This window comes from Mycteria americana, chromosome 6, assembly GCF_035582795.1.
Source record: "Mycteria americana isolate JAX WOST 10 ecotype Jacksonville Zoo and Gardens chromosome 6, USCA_MyAme_1.0, whole genome shotgun sequence".
In the NCBI taxonomy this organism is placed as follows: Eukaryota; Metazoa; Chordata; class Aves; order Ciconiiformes; family Ciconiidae; genus Mycteria; species Mycteria americana.
In genome coordinates this window covers 69,684,098-69,699,373 of record NC_134370.1, presented here as the reverse complement: position 1 = coordinate 69,699,373, position 15,276 = coordinate 69,684,098, and the positions used below count along the sequence as shown (strand labels likewise).

The 15,276-nt window shown below is 45.7% G+C and overlaps 1 protein-coding gene across 24 annotated transcripts in view; it reads right to left on the bottom strand.

The window, feature by feature from the left end:
- Window positions 1-1,293: 1,293 nt before the first annotated feature.
- Window positions 1,294-15,276, bottom strand: part of GLCE (glucuronic acid epimerase) — a 57,401-nt gene continuing 43,418 nt past the window's right edge. For 11 of the 24 annotated variants that reach the window (XM_075506443.1, XM_075506433.1, XM_075506440.1 and 8 more), the window contains 3 exons: window positions 11,903-12,462; window positions 7,836-8,081; window positions 1,294-5,194 (listed from right to left, as the gene is read on the bottom strand). In XM_075506443.1, the coding sequence (XP_075362558.1) occupies window positions 4,170-5,194; window positions 7,836-8,081; window positions 11,903-12,449 (1,818 nt within the window). In that variant the 5' untranslated portion in view covers window positions 12,450-12,462 and the 3' untranslated portion in view covers window positions 1,294-4,169. Of the gene's footprint in view, window positions 5,195-7,835; window positions 8,082-11,902; window positions 12,463-15,276 lie in introns of those variants that run through there. The other 13 variants (XR_012776322.1, XR_012776318.1, XR_012776321.1 and 10 more) reach the window with 13 other exon arrangements.

The window sequence follows — 15,276 nt, the reverse complement described above, 5'->3', positions numbered from 1 at the left end:
GGCACGTGTACTCCTCTCCTCCGAGACGGGGAACGCAGGAGCAGCCACGAGAGCAGGACCAGAACCCCTCTACTCCCCCCCTCTGCTCGCTAGCGCTTATTACCCTGGCGCAAGGTAGCTCCGTCCCGTTAATCTTCAGTTCAACCCAACGAGAGCTACTCGGCAAGTCGCTTAGAGATACAAATTCAACTAGATGAGCTCTTAAAATATTGACTGTCCTAAAGATTCAAGCCGGTGAGTGCCAGGATGTCTTTCAACATTTGCACTCCGCCATTGCAAAACTCCACCTGGTTTAATAGGCTGCAGCGCTGAGCGCTTGGCATTTAAATAGCTCCTGCCGTTTTTGGAAGAGATTAGTAAAGTATCGAAGCAGCTATTTAACATTCAGGAAGCGCAGCGCATACATGGGAGTTATCAGTCACTCCAGGCAGATGGTAAATGTATCTCCTTTCACCACAAACTGAGCAGCAAACATTCAAATTCATCACCAAGACAACATATTTAAATCCACTTCTATTTTCAATTCATATGTTTTTAACAAACTGCTAAGTAATGAAAATCAATATTTTCAGCCAAGCAGTTGGGAGACAGTCCCGAAGCTCCGCCCGGCTGAGGAAGATTTGCTCCGTGCATTTCACTCGCGCAAAATTATTCACGACCAAGTCAAACGGGGCATCCTGGGTGCAGCTCACGTTTACAGCCAAGGAGGCACCGACTTTCTGTCGACCAGGAAAAGTTAGCTCCGATTTAACGGCACTTCTGCATCAAGGTGGGAAGTGTCACTTCAGGCATGGAGTGGCTAAGGCACAGGTGACCTCAATCCCAATTTTGGGGGGGAATTTTGATAGGACTTGCACATTTTTAGCTGAAAACAGGAGTTAAGAGACTGGTGCATTTCTTGCACGTTACAAGCAACCTCAGCAGACTACCTGTCACCTTTGTTAGGCTATTTTTTAGTGACCAGTTAGTTAAAATTGTTATTTAACAAAAATCACATAAACTCAAAAATGAGATGTATTGAGCAGAAATAACTCACATCGGCAACATACTGCGTGAACTTTACTTGAGCAGACAGGAAATGTATATCTGTGGTCCTTATCGCAAATCAGCAACCTCCTAACTGTTGAAGAAAGAACGTTTTCCATCTTATTTAGAATAAAAACCTTCTAAAATTCCCTAAAAGGGGACATCTCAGAACCACTAAGACCATTGCTCGTCAGGACTCATCTGCAACCACACGTAGGGCAGGAGGTACCGACTGAAATAACGAAATCGCCCCACGTTTGTCTTAAGATAAAAAAATTTATTTTACAGTCTTATAAAGCAGCTTTACATTAAGCACAAACGTTGATCCATTTACTTTGTATATAAACATAGTGGAACCTTTCCCTCTGCAAAAAGTCATGTCTCGCTGTATAGAAAACTAACATGTGCACATTGTGCTTAAACTGCAAAGTCTGTACAGCTTTACAAAGGACTACCCTTTACAAGGGCATCCTGTAAACAATTTATTGCATATTTAACACATGGTGTATATCCCACATGTAAAAAAGAAAAAAAAAACCATAGAAAAAATAAAGTACAATTACAAGGTGAATGAAAATAGCAGCTTTCAGTGAATGTCTTGCACAATGGCCGAGAAAAACAGCACTGCCACACTCGTACAGTTGTGCTTGTGTGTCACTGGTTTGCATATACCCACGCGCACTATGTTTCCGATGAAGTCTATGTACAGGAAGCCTCATGGAAAGATTAAACAGATCTTAGCGACTAAGACCTTTGTCAGTTGGCAGACTGAAAACAAACAAACAAAACCCAACTTAAGTGAATTCGCTGAAGTTATGGGTGCCAACGTCCAATAATCCTCTTCCACTGCACAACTCGATTGAAAAAAATAACAGGAAAAACCCCCACGCTAACTCTCTTCGGTTCTACAACCTCTGACGGTGGTTGGTTTAATTTACACATGTGCTAAGGCCAACAAAAACATGATGGAGATGTTAAGGATAAGGTGGTCTGACAGGACCGACAGCGTTGGCATGGCCAACCTACGCTTCTGCGCTCACCTATCCCAACAGCTGCCGGGCTGACTCTCACAAAGCACTGAAAGATCAGCAACGCTGCAATTTTTCAACTGGCATTAATTAAAAAAAAAAAAAAAAAAAAAAAGAGGAAATTGTGGCCTCCATAAGGCACCGATACCACCTCTTGAGCAGTACCCAAAGAGTCTCTCTAGATTCTCCAAATCCCAAATGGGCAAAAGATGGAGGAAACACGCAGGAGAAAGATGTTTCTGTGTTTGCAGTAAGGACCAGTCGTTCGTAAAGGAAGCACATTTTTCTGGGTTTTGTGTGTGCACGCGCGCGTGTGTGTGTATACACATGTATGTAAAAAAAAATTCACCTCTGCTACCTTTGGTATTGAAATTTCTCCTGTGACATCCACTTCTCATATTGATATGATCGCAGCATGCGTTTGCAAAGATCAAGTTGCTTCAAATATCTGTGAGAAATAGAAAAAGCATCAAAAAATAGAGAAAAGAAAAAAAAAAATAATCAAGATGCATATTGTCCTTGTGCCCAGCATTTTTGTGATTCGAATGAACTTTGTCCTCAGTATGAACATCTGAAGCTTAACCCCCACGTACACGTACAACATGTAACGGGATCAGTGGAAAAACCCCAAAGCTAGTGCATGTCCTTCCCATGCTGGCATACGTCGGGAGCTTTCGAGTCTGGGACTCTTACAGCGAACACCAGCATGCCTCAACAGAGCCGATAACCCGATATTTGCTATGCTACCGAACTAAACACCCCTAATCTAACGATGCAGACGGTTGGTTTTACTCTTCTGGATCAACCAGGACGCCTACACGCCAAGAAGGCAGGCTAATGGTGGGTGTAAAGGACTGATAAATAGGAAAAAGAAACCTCCTGGTTTCTTCTGCATTACAACAGTACAGTGAAAGCGTTTGGGTTCGGACGCGTGTGTTCGGTTATTGCACGAGTACCCTTGCTCGCTTGGCAGAGCCACGAAGACAAAGCACAGCCAAGAAGCCAGTGCTGGAGATGTAACGACCCCTTACGCGATGAGTAAGACAGTAGGCAGAGGTGAAACTTGGTATTAAAGCACAGGTAGAGCTGGAAAGCCCTCTGGGGTAATTTTAATTTTTAAAATGCTTGATCTACTCAGGCAGGTTAAAAATGAAAATCACCATAGGAAAACCTTAATTAATTCCAATTGAATTTCCTGCGCGCTACTCAAAATGAGCTCCACGTCACACTCAGGAATTCAAGACAAGTCTCCCAAAGAATGAAGTTGCCAAAGCTCAGAGAAACCTCTCAGATGTAATTAAAAAATACAGTACAAAACACCGGGCTCCACGACAAGAGATTCCAGCTACCAGGGAGGAGATGACACCAGCAAACCTGATGGGCGACAGTAAATTTGGCTTTATAAAAAGGGGGGTGGCACGGTTGCAGGCTTTGTGAGGTCCGCGAGCCCCACCGAGTTGTGCTTACATGACGTGACTTCGAAGCCTGCACGCTGTCTGCGTGTTTTCCGTCCACGCGTCTGTAAAGAAACCATACAGCTAAAGGATCTCCGTACAGAGAATTGAGAAAAAAACAAAAAAAATGCATATTTTTCACCCCAAGAAAAGAATCCGTATTAAAAAAAAAAACAAACAAAAAACCTTTAAAAAGATACACTGTCCACTACCCAGGCTACAAGTAAATACACATTTACGGCGTTACACCACATGATCTGTTACGCTGTTCCAACATATACACATATAACTCCATTTTAAAAGAGGCCATGGACTAATTTTTCGGGCAAGTGCTGGACTTTAGAGACGTGTATGGCTTCTGCAAATATTTTCCTGCAAAAAGGAAAAAAAAAAAAGAAAAACCCAAACCAAAAAAACGTCCCCAAACTCAGGAGCACAAAGGGGTTTTGCTTCGTGCAGATGGTTTCGCTGTGGAGCACTAAGGACAGGTGAAGTTCCCGAATCCTACCCATCAGACCCAAATATTTTCACGCTGGAATGCAATGATTTCAGATCAGTTTTAAGGATCACTTCTTTGAAACGGTCCATAAAAAATTTAGGATGCAACCTTTGAAACTGTACCTCTGCGAGGCAGCAGGACCGAGGGGTTTGGTTGTAAGCTCTAGTTGTGCTTTGCCCGCCCGCCTCGCAGGTAGCTCTTCCACCTCTTGACGAACTCTTTGAAGATGGGGGACTCGTCTATCGTGCTGAGGAGCTGGAGCTGGTTGATGTGGGTGGTGTGGTAGTCCCATCGGGCCAGGTTGGGAGCGGTGCCGAGCATGAAGTGCCGAAGGTCGTAGATGGTCCCTGAGCCGGTGTCGTAGAGGGGAAGCATGGCCTTCAGGGACTCCATGCCCCGCTCGTAGAGGACCCGCGCCTCCTTCCCCAGCTTCTCCCCAGCCGTTTCTTTTAAGTCATACAGCCCGATTAAGGAGTACATAAAACCGTTGAGCACGAAGGAGCTGGGCGAGGTCGGGTACTCCTCGTACCAGTCGTGCCGGTTCATGAAGACGGCTTTCACCCCGCGCTGCTCCGACGGCAGCTTGTACGGCGCCGTCGCCCGCAGAGCCGAGCTGAGGAACGCGTGGTCCTTCGTCAGCAGGTACGCCCGCACCAGCGTTGACATGGCCTGTCCTTGCGCCATGGCCGAGTACCAGCCCGGGTCCAAGGACTTAAATCCTTCCCCCAGCTTCCTCGTCACCATGATGGGCCAGCCGCCCCTCTCGTCCTGGTTCCTCACCAGCCAGTTGCTGGCAGCAAAAAAAGCCGCCATGTGAGCGGTGGCCGAGATGGTGATGTTATCGAGGAAGCCTCTACCCTTCGCTACCAGCCTCACCACTCTCTTGGGCATGATTTTGGTCTGCTTCACGGCTTTCGTGTTCGAGAGGCCGACGCCTTTCCGCAGGTCGGTCACCAGGTCTCTGGTGAGGGTGCTCCAGCTAGTCCTGGGACCGATGCCGTAGTAGATGTCTCGGTCCTTAAAAGCGATGAGCTGGGTGTTGGAGACGTAGTGCACGGTGAAGAGCTGGTTCTTCTCTGTCGTCTCGAGAACCACAGAAACGCTCCCGTTTGTTACAAATTTGAGATCAAAAGAAATAATAAAATCTCGGGTGTTCCCAAGCTGCAGAGATACCCCCTCGGTATTTTCTGCAAAACAAACAAAAAAAGCCTTGTTCAGTGGTAAAGCACTCATTTCTCCGAAATGTTTAAGCTATGAAGTGCGGCTTCCAGAGGTAAGCCCTCTTACCAGGCAGGATCCAAAAGCTTTTAGGGCAGCCCATCAATAATTCAATCATTCTTTCTGCGCCCTATCATATATTATTTAATTAAGGATAAAAGTAAATCCGTGAGCGAAGGCCGACTCCCGCAGCACCGGGGAGAACTCGTTTGCGTCTTACATTAACACGCTGCAGCACTTCGCTGCGGAGCAGAAGTGCCAGGGGCTGGATCGATGGCTTTGTCAGACGCTTCTGGTACCTGATCGATGGAGGAGCGCAACGGACACCAGCAGGATCTGGGGTAAGGGAATGGGCCACCAACGGGGAGGTCTTCCTGCTGCCGGCAGCTGCCTGCTGGCAGGATGCACAACAGGCAGAGCCGGACTTCTCCTACAGGACGGGGCACAGCAGCCAAGCTGCAAGAACGTAGATGCTGCGCGATTTTCCTCTTCTGTAATCCAAAATATAAACCAACCACCACCCTTTTGTTCCAAACTGAAAATTTCACTTGGCAGAAAAGACACCAAAAATGCAGCGCCGCTTGAGCAGTTGCATTTCTGCGTAAAGCTCCGCTTTCAGCCAAAAAAAAAAAAGCCGGGAGTGCTGAGAAGCAGGTATTTAGGATCCTCCCCGGGACTAATATTTAAATCTGTGACTTTTTCTTTCCTGTCCTGACAGTTCCAAAAACCAGCATGCTGATTAGTTTAATAGGGGGAAAAAAGAAAAGAATATGGAAAGACTAACGTGTTAAAGTATTTATTAACCTCTCCATTGGCAAAACTCAGTTTAATTAACAAAACTATTAAATAAAGCTCCTAGGCAATGCCACATAATGAAATCCAGTGTTCTCTCGCAGGCTAGATTTTAAAATGTAAAATCAGCTCCTCCTTCAAAAAACCTGTACTAGAAGATCAAAGGGCTAATTAGTTTGTAAGGCTGTGTGCAAATCTGTAGCTTTGAAGGCACAGAGGGATGATAAACACTTAAAGACAGTCATCTTACATTAACGGCTTTCTATAGAATAAAATTCTCCCACGCGAGGCAATTGTTCCCTTTCTGCTCCTTCTGGATGTGTGAAATGCCCTATAAATATTTCTACGTGCAACCAAGGAGTTATGGTCTGCTTTCCCTGCATAGCGGAGGCTTTTCCCCGTCTCCCAGACTAATCTACGGCATTTCGCGTCATGACCATTTCCACGTCTTGCGCTGTAAGGTGCTATTGTACGGGACCTATTATTTTGACGGAATGTCATGTTTTCCCATCTTTTAAAGTAAAAGCTACACTGCTTTGAGTTCTGGAGATCAGCATCTGCTTTGGGAGAAGAAACCGAGTGCTTTGTTACACAACGTTTTGCTCCTATGAAAAATCTAATTAAAAAACCCCACTCGCAATTCCTGTCAAGTAAGTTTTATCATTCCTTGTAAATAAATGCTTGCGTGATAACGAAGTGAATTCTAATAGAAGGGGAAAAAGAGAGTTTTAAGAAGCGAAGGAGAACTAAAGGCTGCCCGTTGCTTGCACTGCCTTAAGCGCCTATAAATCCATTACTTAAGGCCATCTAAGACGAGTGGATGCATACCGCGGCCTTCGAGCCCCACAGATTACTCTACCATCAATAAAGGATGAGGAGAGAATACATAACAGATCTTTTAGCCTTTCCTCTCCCTGTATTTATCTGCTACAAAGACACAAGAGTGTTCGACAATGTTTTCCCTAGAGACCCAGGCCTAAGGTGCCAACTGAAAATTACTTCATTGTCTTTTTAAGTAATGGACTCATTAATTCTAATGGGTATTGATTGAGGAAAAATACATTACGTCCTTATTAATGAGCCTGTCCTAGCACAAAGGAAACTCTTGCATGAAATAATGAATTTCCCTGCTAAGTACAAAACAGAACACGGTAAATTGAAGAGACGGCAACAAAATGCATCTTGCATGTCTGCAGGTGAAGGAGAGCGCCCATACGCAGCCCCAGATCTTCGCCGTCCTCCCCCAGTCCTCTGCAAATACCTGCGCAGCACGAGGGCAGCTGCTCTCTTGCTGCCTTGTTTAAGGCAGCTTGGGTTAGCCAGAACCAAGATCTCCAATTTTGCAAAAACAGTTGCATCCCAATGAAGAGAGAGATCCCGGGTCCAACCAGAGAGCCGCACGTGCTACGCTTGCTCCAGGCTGAAAATAGACCTTATCTATCATCTGTCAACATCTGCTTATCACACGTCAGCGCTATTTCCCAGGCTTCGCAACTGGTTCCATTTTTATTTTGCTTCTATTTTGAGACAGAAGCCGAAAGGCTCAGGAAACGTGACTGTAGCTCCTCGTTGCCCTCCATGCATACATCCACCCCTTTTTTCATGAAAATAGTGTTGAAAAAGCAGTGATGGAGAGAAAACAGAAGACAAACTCCAGAGGTACAGAAATGAGATGACATCCTCAGGTGAGATCTTAAGGATGGGAAGTCACGCGGGATAAGTGAAAACACATTAATCCCAGCACGTTAAAGCTCCCCTGATACCTTCTGTGCAAATTAATGGACATGGCTTAGCTGCCATGCATTTAGGATAACCCACCTGGAGCGACGAACTGTTTGACGCTAGTGAACTTGGCTTTATCAGCTACTGTGGACAGAGAACAGCCTTTCGGCACTGTCCAGTCCACGGACCTGCCGGTTTTGTCCTTCTCTTCGGCCGTTTCGTACACCTCGATGTGAGGCGGTTTCTCCGTCAGGTTTTTACTGTAGTGACTTAACCCGTACTGTGCAATCTGGATGGGGTAGAAATAGCCTTGAGGTCCCCACTGCGTGGACAACGGCACACCTACGAGAGAGGAAGAAAATGAGTGTTTTATCGGCACATTTTCAAAAAAACAGTGTTTGCAGCCCTGCACACTCCTCCTCCTTACCCCGTCACTCCTTTACTTCTAGCAAATGCTGTTTCTAGGCTTCACCATTAGTTAGACTTGACTTGAGGAAAGTCCTGTTCAAGGAGTGAATTGCTCCCATTTACACTGAGATCTGTGACCAGCCAAAACTAAGCAGATTTGAGTGGCAGAGAAGTCCTTATCACGGTCTTCCACACATTCTCATTTAATTGTTTACTGAAGCATCATACTTACTTTAAAATACATTTAAAATGCCCTAACAGATTCCCCTGTCCCTCCCCCAGAGACCACTAAATCTCCAAATGATGTTACAGCTAACACAATCCCTTTAACGCCACATAAATCTTTGCAAAGGTAGCGTATATGTTATTACTAGATTTTGCTAAGAGTTATTTGATGCTAAAAGAGCATTTACCCAGCATCTACAAATCTGCTCCGATTACCTTGGCTCCCCTAAGAGTATTACAAGCGCAGTCTGAAGCGACGCCTGCAGAAACCAGCCAAGCTCTCCATGCAATCCCAGCAGAATATGCCCCAGCTCTTCCACCCAAAGCTGTCCCTTGTCTGCAGAGCTACTGCTCCAGCCCAGCCGTCCCTGGGATTAACCCTCCACACACGACTCCCTGTCCCAAAAGCTGGCAGCCTCGCAGGAGAGCACACTTCATTTAGGGTTAGGGTGATTCTACATTTAAAAGTCTGCACCGACCAGAAGAACGCCCTGGAGCACCACCTCTTTAGAGGATTCAAAGCAGGAAGATCACAGAGAACATCTTCTATAGGCTGATGGATTGGATTTCATATGCAAAACCCGTTGTAGGAGCTCAGACAATGTCACGTAGCCGTGCTCGATATAAAACTTCCACCCTCCGTTATGATCGGTAGCAGAAATGCACCTGCAGAAAACCCTGCCGAGCTCCGGGCTCTCCTCTGCCTGCCCTTCACCAGCTCCCAGGAGCTGCAACCTCGAGTTTTGGGTGGAAAAACTCTCGTGCCATAAACTGCCTATTGCATCACCGGCTGCGTGGGAAATGGAAACAAACTGTGTGGAGGAGACTTATTTATACACCTACGTCCATAAGCCAGCAAACACACGATACTTAAGATACGGATAAAACCAGGATTCTCCTAAAGTCCTGAATTTTATTTGGAACAAATTCCCAACCTCTAAATACGACTCCAAAGTGGGAATATATCTTTATGACCCTCTTGTAGGAAACCAAGGATATTTAGTGCTGTAAACCTTTGCATGCACGTAAGAAAAGAAAAAAAGAAGATGAAAATAAACAAGTTGGCATTTGCACCATTTTCCCCCTTGGCAATGTCAAGCTCAGAAACCAATTTCTTCTGAAATCTGGTACAATGAAAAGATTACTTAAACTAAATGTAAAAGGATACATTTTCATACATATTTTGGTGCTTTGTGTTACCAATAAATATTACTGATGGAGATGCGATGGCTTACTGCTGCCTAAAGAGAAAACCATCACGGGAAATATTTAAATACCATGTATTATCTCAACTCCTGAAAGCCAGCTCGCTTATTAATGCTAAACATTTTCAGTTAAGGGTGCGTTCATTGAGACTGAAAGATGCAAAAAAAGAAATCTGCTATAAGAGCCTTACTTGAAATTTATACGAGATGACAAGAGCAAATTCTCCAGGTCATAGGACATAACAACACATTAACCTTGCAGAAAGAGAGAAGGTGAAAATATAACGGGAAGGTTTTTTTCCATCATGCAGCAATATGAGAATCTCTAGGGCTGGAAGGATGGAAGGCAAGAGCCTAAAACTGTCTGAGAATGTATTTTAATATTAAAACCCCTTCCTTACAAACTACAACTATTTCTCTTCTCCGACCTGTTTGCTGGATGCCAATAACTCTATTGCCTTTACAAAACCCAGGCTCTGGCACCACGTTTCATAATGATAGGTCTTAAATCACATGCTGTAAAAAAGCAAGGTTTATAGAGAAATAACCACATCGTCGAGCATTAAACTCGCTGGCCTCTTGAGGTTTAAGTAGAGAGCAGCTACGCACAGCACCTTGCGTGCACATCTGGCAAGGCAAGAGGCTGCCGAATCTGTCCTGGGTCTCAATTAGTTCTTACTGAACTTCAGCTTTTTGCTGAAAAACATCACAAGAACTTGCAGAGTCCAGCTGCAAGGGGCATCTCGCGCATCTTCCACATTTCATACAAAAACTGGTGGGGCTCCAAGACCTAGGTCCAAGCCCACCCCGCAACAACAAAAGCGGCACCCGTGGCTGTTCTTCATATTCACAAGCTGTATTTAATCAGCAATGACTGTAGCAATTAGAAAGGAAAGCCATCCCCTCAGCCTCTCACGGCAGATGTAAGCCCTGAGCAGAGCAACACTCACTCGTACTGGATGTATAGTTACCAGGACGCATCTGCACCTTTGGGAGAGCCCCGAGTTTCAGAGCCCTGTTCCCCTTGGGAGAGCCCCGAGTTTCAGAGCCCTGTTCCCCTTCTTTGGCAGATGTAAAAAGAATGAGAGTTAAAAAAAAAAAAGTGAGAGTAACCTTAAAAAAACCCAACCTGACATACCCTGTGCATTTGTTTATGTGAATCCCTTACAGACAAATTAATTGCATGACATGCCAGCTTTCTGCGGTGACCGTATCATGGGAAGAGCTCCTATCAACACAGCAGAGCATCACTGATCACCAAGATGCATGAAAATTAATGTATTTTATTAAGTAAAAGCTGGGCTTTAATTTATGAGGGGTCACAGTGTCACATTCCATAACAGTTTTATAAAGTCATTAATTTTTTAATATGAAACCCGACAAGAAATTTCTGCGATCGAATCTTTGCCAAGACACGGGAAGACCTTGCGTCCTAATTACCGATTGCACGGTTTAGCAAAAGTCCAAATTGGAAAGGTCTTGCCGTATATTAATTTTATCCAGGGATGCTTCGATGGCTGGAGAGCACTGTGACCCTTCAGCAGTTCTCCAAAACCTCCTCGCCTTGCTGCGGCCAGCAGCACCTTTCGCAGGACGAGGCGAGGCGATGCCCTGCCTGCCCCGGGCACGGCAGCGCGGTGATGCCGATTATACCCGGACCGAGCACAGGACGAGCTTTGGCAAGAGCTAATCCCACGCTGCTGAGCAAAACCCTCCCCGCTTGCTCTGGAGCAGCCCAGCAGTGAAGGTTCGACGGCTGCATCTCCAGCACTGCCCCAGCAACGCAAAGGGATGGGATATTGTTAAACCTGAAGACAAAACCTCGAATATTAAGCTCTGAGTGGCCGGGCTGTTCTACAGGTGCTGGCAGTGCCACTTGGCTCGGAGCGTGGGGCTGTATCTGTGCCCGCAGGGAAGCAGGAGCCTCCTCAGACAGCAGGGCCAAGCTTTGTTATTTAATTTTAGATTTGAAAATAATTGTGGCTCCCTGACAGATACGGTAAGTGTCAACAACAATGCCAAAACCTGACAGCAGCACCGTAAGAGAAGCGTCCCGGCACCTCTGGAGTTCGCTGCAACCAGTAAAACCGGAGATCATAGAATAGTTTGGGTTGGAAGGGACCTTTAAATGTCATCTAGTCCAACCCCCAGGATGCAGGATGGGAGCTGGGAAAACTTGGCACAAAGTGAGACCGCGCACGATTTCTCAAAGTTTTTTTGATCAAGACTATCATGACAAAATTAAGATCACTTTGCATCTCAAATGATGGCAGCAAATTTTAAGAAGCATTTAAACTATTAAAAAAAAAAAAAAAAACCACAAACCTTCAACACCACTTATGCATTTCACTCTGTCTCGAACCTCTACGTTGTAGCCCTCGAAGGACATGAAGACCCCGTCGGGGTGGTAAGGTGCTCGCTGTGTGTATACTTTGGAGTAGCTATGAGAGAATTCAAACCTGTCATAACCATCGTACTGAGCAATTTTCCCATAAACCTCAAAGTATTTCTCTACCCAGCTGAACGGCAGGAAGACCTCGTTGCCTTCCCTCCTCCCTTTAACGGTGTGCTCGTCATTGATCAGACAGTCAATCTCCTCGTACTTCAGCCCCGGGGCTTTGTTGCCGTTGAAGCCTCCCGCAACGGGAGGAGCCTTCTGCTGCTCCTGGGGTGATGCCTCCTCGCTCTGCTGCCGGGCCGGGTCGCTCTCGGAGGCAGCGGCGGCTCGGCGTTCGGGGCCGGCGAGGCTGCGGGGGAACGGGCCGGCTCTGTCGGAGGAGCATCGGTTCCAGAGCAGCACCGTCACCAGGGTGAAGAGGGCGCAGATGATGATCAGAGTCTTGTAGTTGACCCGAGCTGCCAAGCAACGCATATTCACACCATACCTGCAAAACAGAGAGGGAAGAGCTTTTCAAGTGGCAGTGCTTAAATCCAGAGCTGTTGGTTCTGCTACTTCGGAGCCCTGGTAGAGCCTGTCCGGCGGGAGCATCGCCATGTGCGCACCACAATGGTGTTTGGTGGGAAGGGGACAGGTGAGGACACCTAGAAGAGAATTTGGGTTTTTCACAACGCGATCAAACGTACCAAGTCATGATTCACCTCCCGGCTGCGACAACAGATTGTTTCATCAAATGCAAAGGACGCAAAGAAACAGCGGCAATTGCAGGGCAACTGTTTCGAAATTAAAAGCTCGATGTTAATGAGATGCTCAGCAACCACCGGGAATCAGCAAACAAACTCTCACTGGCCTCGGCGCACAGGAGGAAGAGAAATCCTCAGCAGAATATAACCGCCACCTACCCAGCACCACGAAAGAGGCATCTCCAACAAAACAGCCCTACAATCAAAACCTGAAGCCTAGAAATAGTCGTAGTTCAGAGCTGAAATCACAGAGATATCCACATAAAAACAGATGGCTATTTTTTCTTTCTTTTCTTTAAAGCACAAACTATAAATATTTTCTGAGGTGAAAACTCAACATTCAAGGCTGGATTGATTCTTGACATTACCGCACCTCAAACGCGCTTTTAAAACAATAACGTGTACGAGGAGCAGCAAGCGGGCTGGTAACGGAGGACTTCACAGCCAGAGCCGAGGCAGGGACGGTGCCAGCGGCCCTGAGCCAGGAGCCTCCTGCAGAAGCGAAGGAGGGACTGGGAAAGTACGGGACTGTCCCCGGGGACGGGACCTCCACGGACGCGCTCGGGGGCTCACGTGTCCTGGCCCCCCAGGAGAAGGCAGAAACTATGTAAACCCTCTCTCGGGATTTTTCTTTTCTTTTTTTTTTTTTTTTTTTTTTTTCTTCAAGATAAACCTCCTACTGCACGAAGCGTGCTCCAACACCACTGTTACAGCCCTGGAAAGGAGCAAGGCTGAACAGCACGGAAATAAATCCAGAAGTTGAAGTGATTTCAGCCCGTTTGCTCAGAAGACCCTACTTTTGCTGAGGAATGAAGTCCTTCAAATGACACGCATTTGAAAAATACGCAGGAATATGCAAGATACACTTCATAAAATCCTTATTAAACAGAAGTTTAATTTCGCCTCCCTAGTAAGCCAGAGTATCAGAAGCGCTGAGTTAAAGTTTTAAACCCTTTGCTTAATTGCAGCCCCATCTGACGGCCCCGGGGGGCTCGTGCAGCCCCAGGCGTGCCAGGGTGGTCCAGCGGCGCTGGACCCGGCCCGCGGCGATTTCCACAGGGTGCTCCAGAAACGGCTGCAGACGTTGCCGATGTTCTGCTGATAGGCAGGAGTTAACCATACAGCAATTAAAAGGAGTTTCGCCTTGAGTTCCACCCCCCCGCCCCCTTTTTAAATGGAAATAATCAATTATCTCTCACCAGTTTTATGCTCCCATACTGTAAGCACCATCTGGTCATTTAAAACTGGACTTTAAAAGATAAGTGTCTTATTTTCTGAAAGCCCAGTTTACTACAAGCTTTTAGAGAACATAAATTTATATGTAATTGTATTTTTATGGAAATGCTAGCATAAGAATAAATCCAATTTTCTGCATCAGCAGATAATTTTTAGTGATGATGCTTTCAGGATGACCTCAACAAATACGCTCTGCTCTTTTTACACAAAGGGATAATTCACTTTTAAATAGGGAACGACACTTCTGACACACTTCACCCCTACCTATAAAACTCAAAATTAATTAAGCCATCTGGATTACCAGGGGATGGGGAGAGAGGGAAGGGGAAACACCATCACCACACTTTTTACACCCCTGTTACTCTGTGGTTTTAAACAGACTCCATAGCTGCAAAAAGGTCCTGGCTATGCCGTTATAAACAGCTTTTAATTTATTTGGGTTCTGCTGCCTTGAACAGTAGAGAATTCGGTGCAAAGCATTTCCTATGCTCACCCCGCAGCTCCAGGGAAGAGCAGGAGGTGCTGCAGGTCGGGTCCAGCCGCATCCGTGGCTTCCTGGCAACTCTGCTGAAATATTTAGTTTTTATGAACTATAAATGAATGGAAGAGGACTCTGAAAGAAAAGTGGAGTGTTTTCAGAGAACCATCGCATTAAGTCTCACCAGTCACTGAAAAAAAATCTAGCAATATCAGTGCAGGAGAGAGGCTTATTACATGTTAAATGGATAGATGGATTTTTATTCAACTGCAGAAAAAAAAAAGAATTCAGAATTTGAACAGCAGAAAGAGGTAATTTAAACCCACAAAGGGACTGTGTTAAATTGGTTTACTCCCTTGCTGCTCTTCTGAAAAGGATTTCATCATACCATTCTTAAAAGATTTAAGGAGTACAACATGGGGAAGTAGTTTTGAGGTACGAAGGAATATATCCCCGAGACCCACGTTTGTTTTCTCCTCGTTCTGCAGGATGCCATACCTAGCCTCTCTAAGGCCGTGCACCGAAACATCTCCCACCTACATTTGAAGGCGCAGGCTGTTTATCATAAAAGCCGATCCCTATCCCTCAAGTAATGCTGGAGCTACAGGTTTTAAAGGGCAAATACTTCTCAGAAGTCTGGCTAAAATTCCTTTAACTCCTATGCTGAATTACTACTGCGAGCTACAGAAACGGCTGCAGCAGAGCCATGCGCTGCTGTTATGTACAGCTGGGACCGACGTCCGCACTAGCCTACAGCGACAACCCAAATAATCTATAAATTAATACTTGTTTACTCTTACACTGTACATGCTTACGTAGTTGCCGTACAAATCATTATATAAAT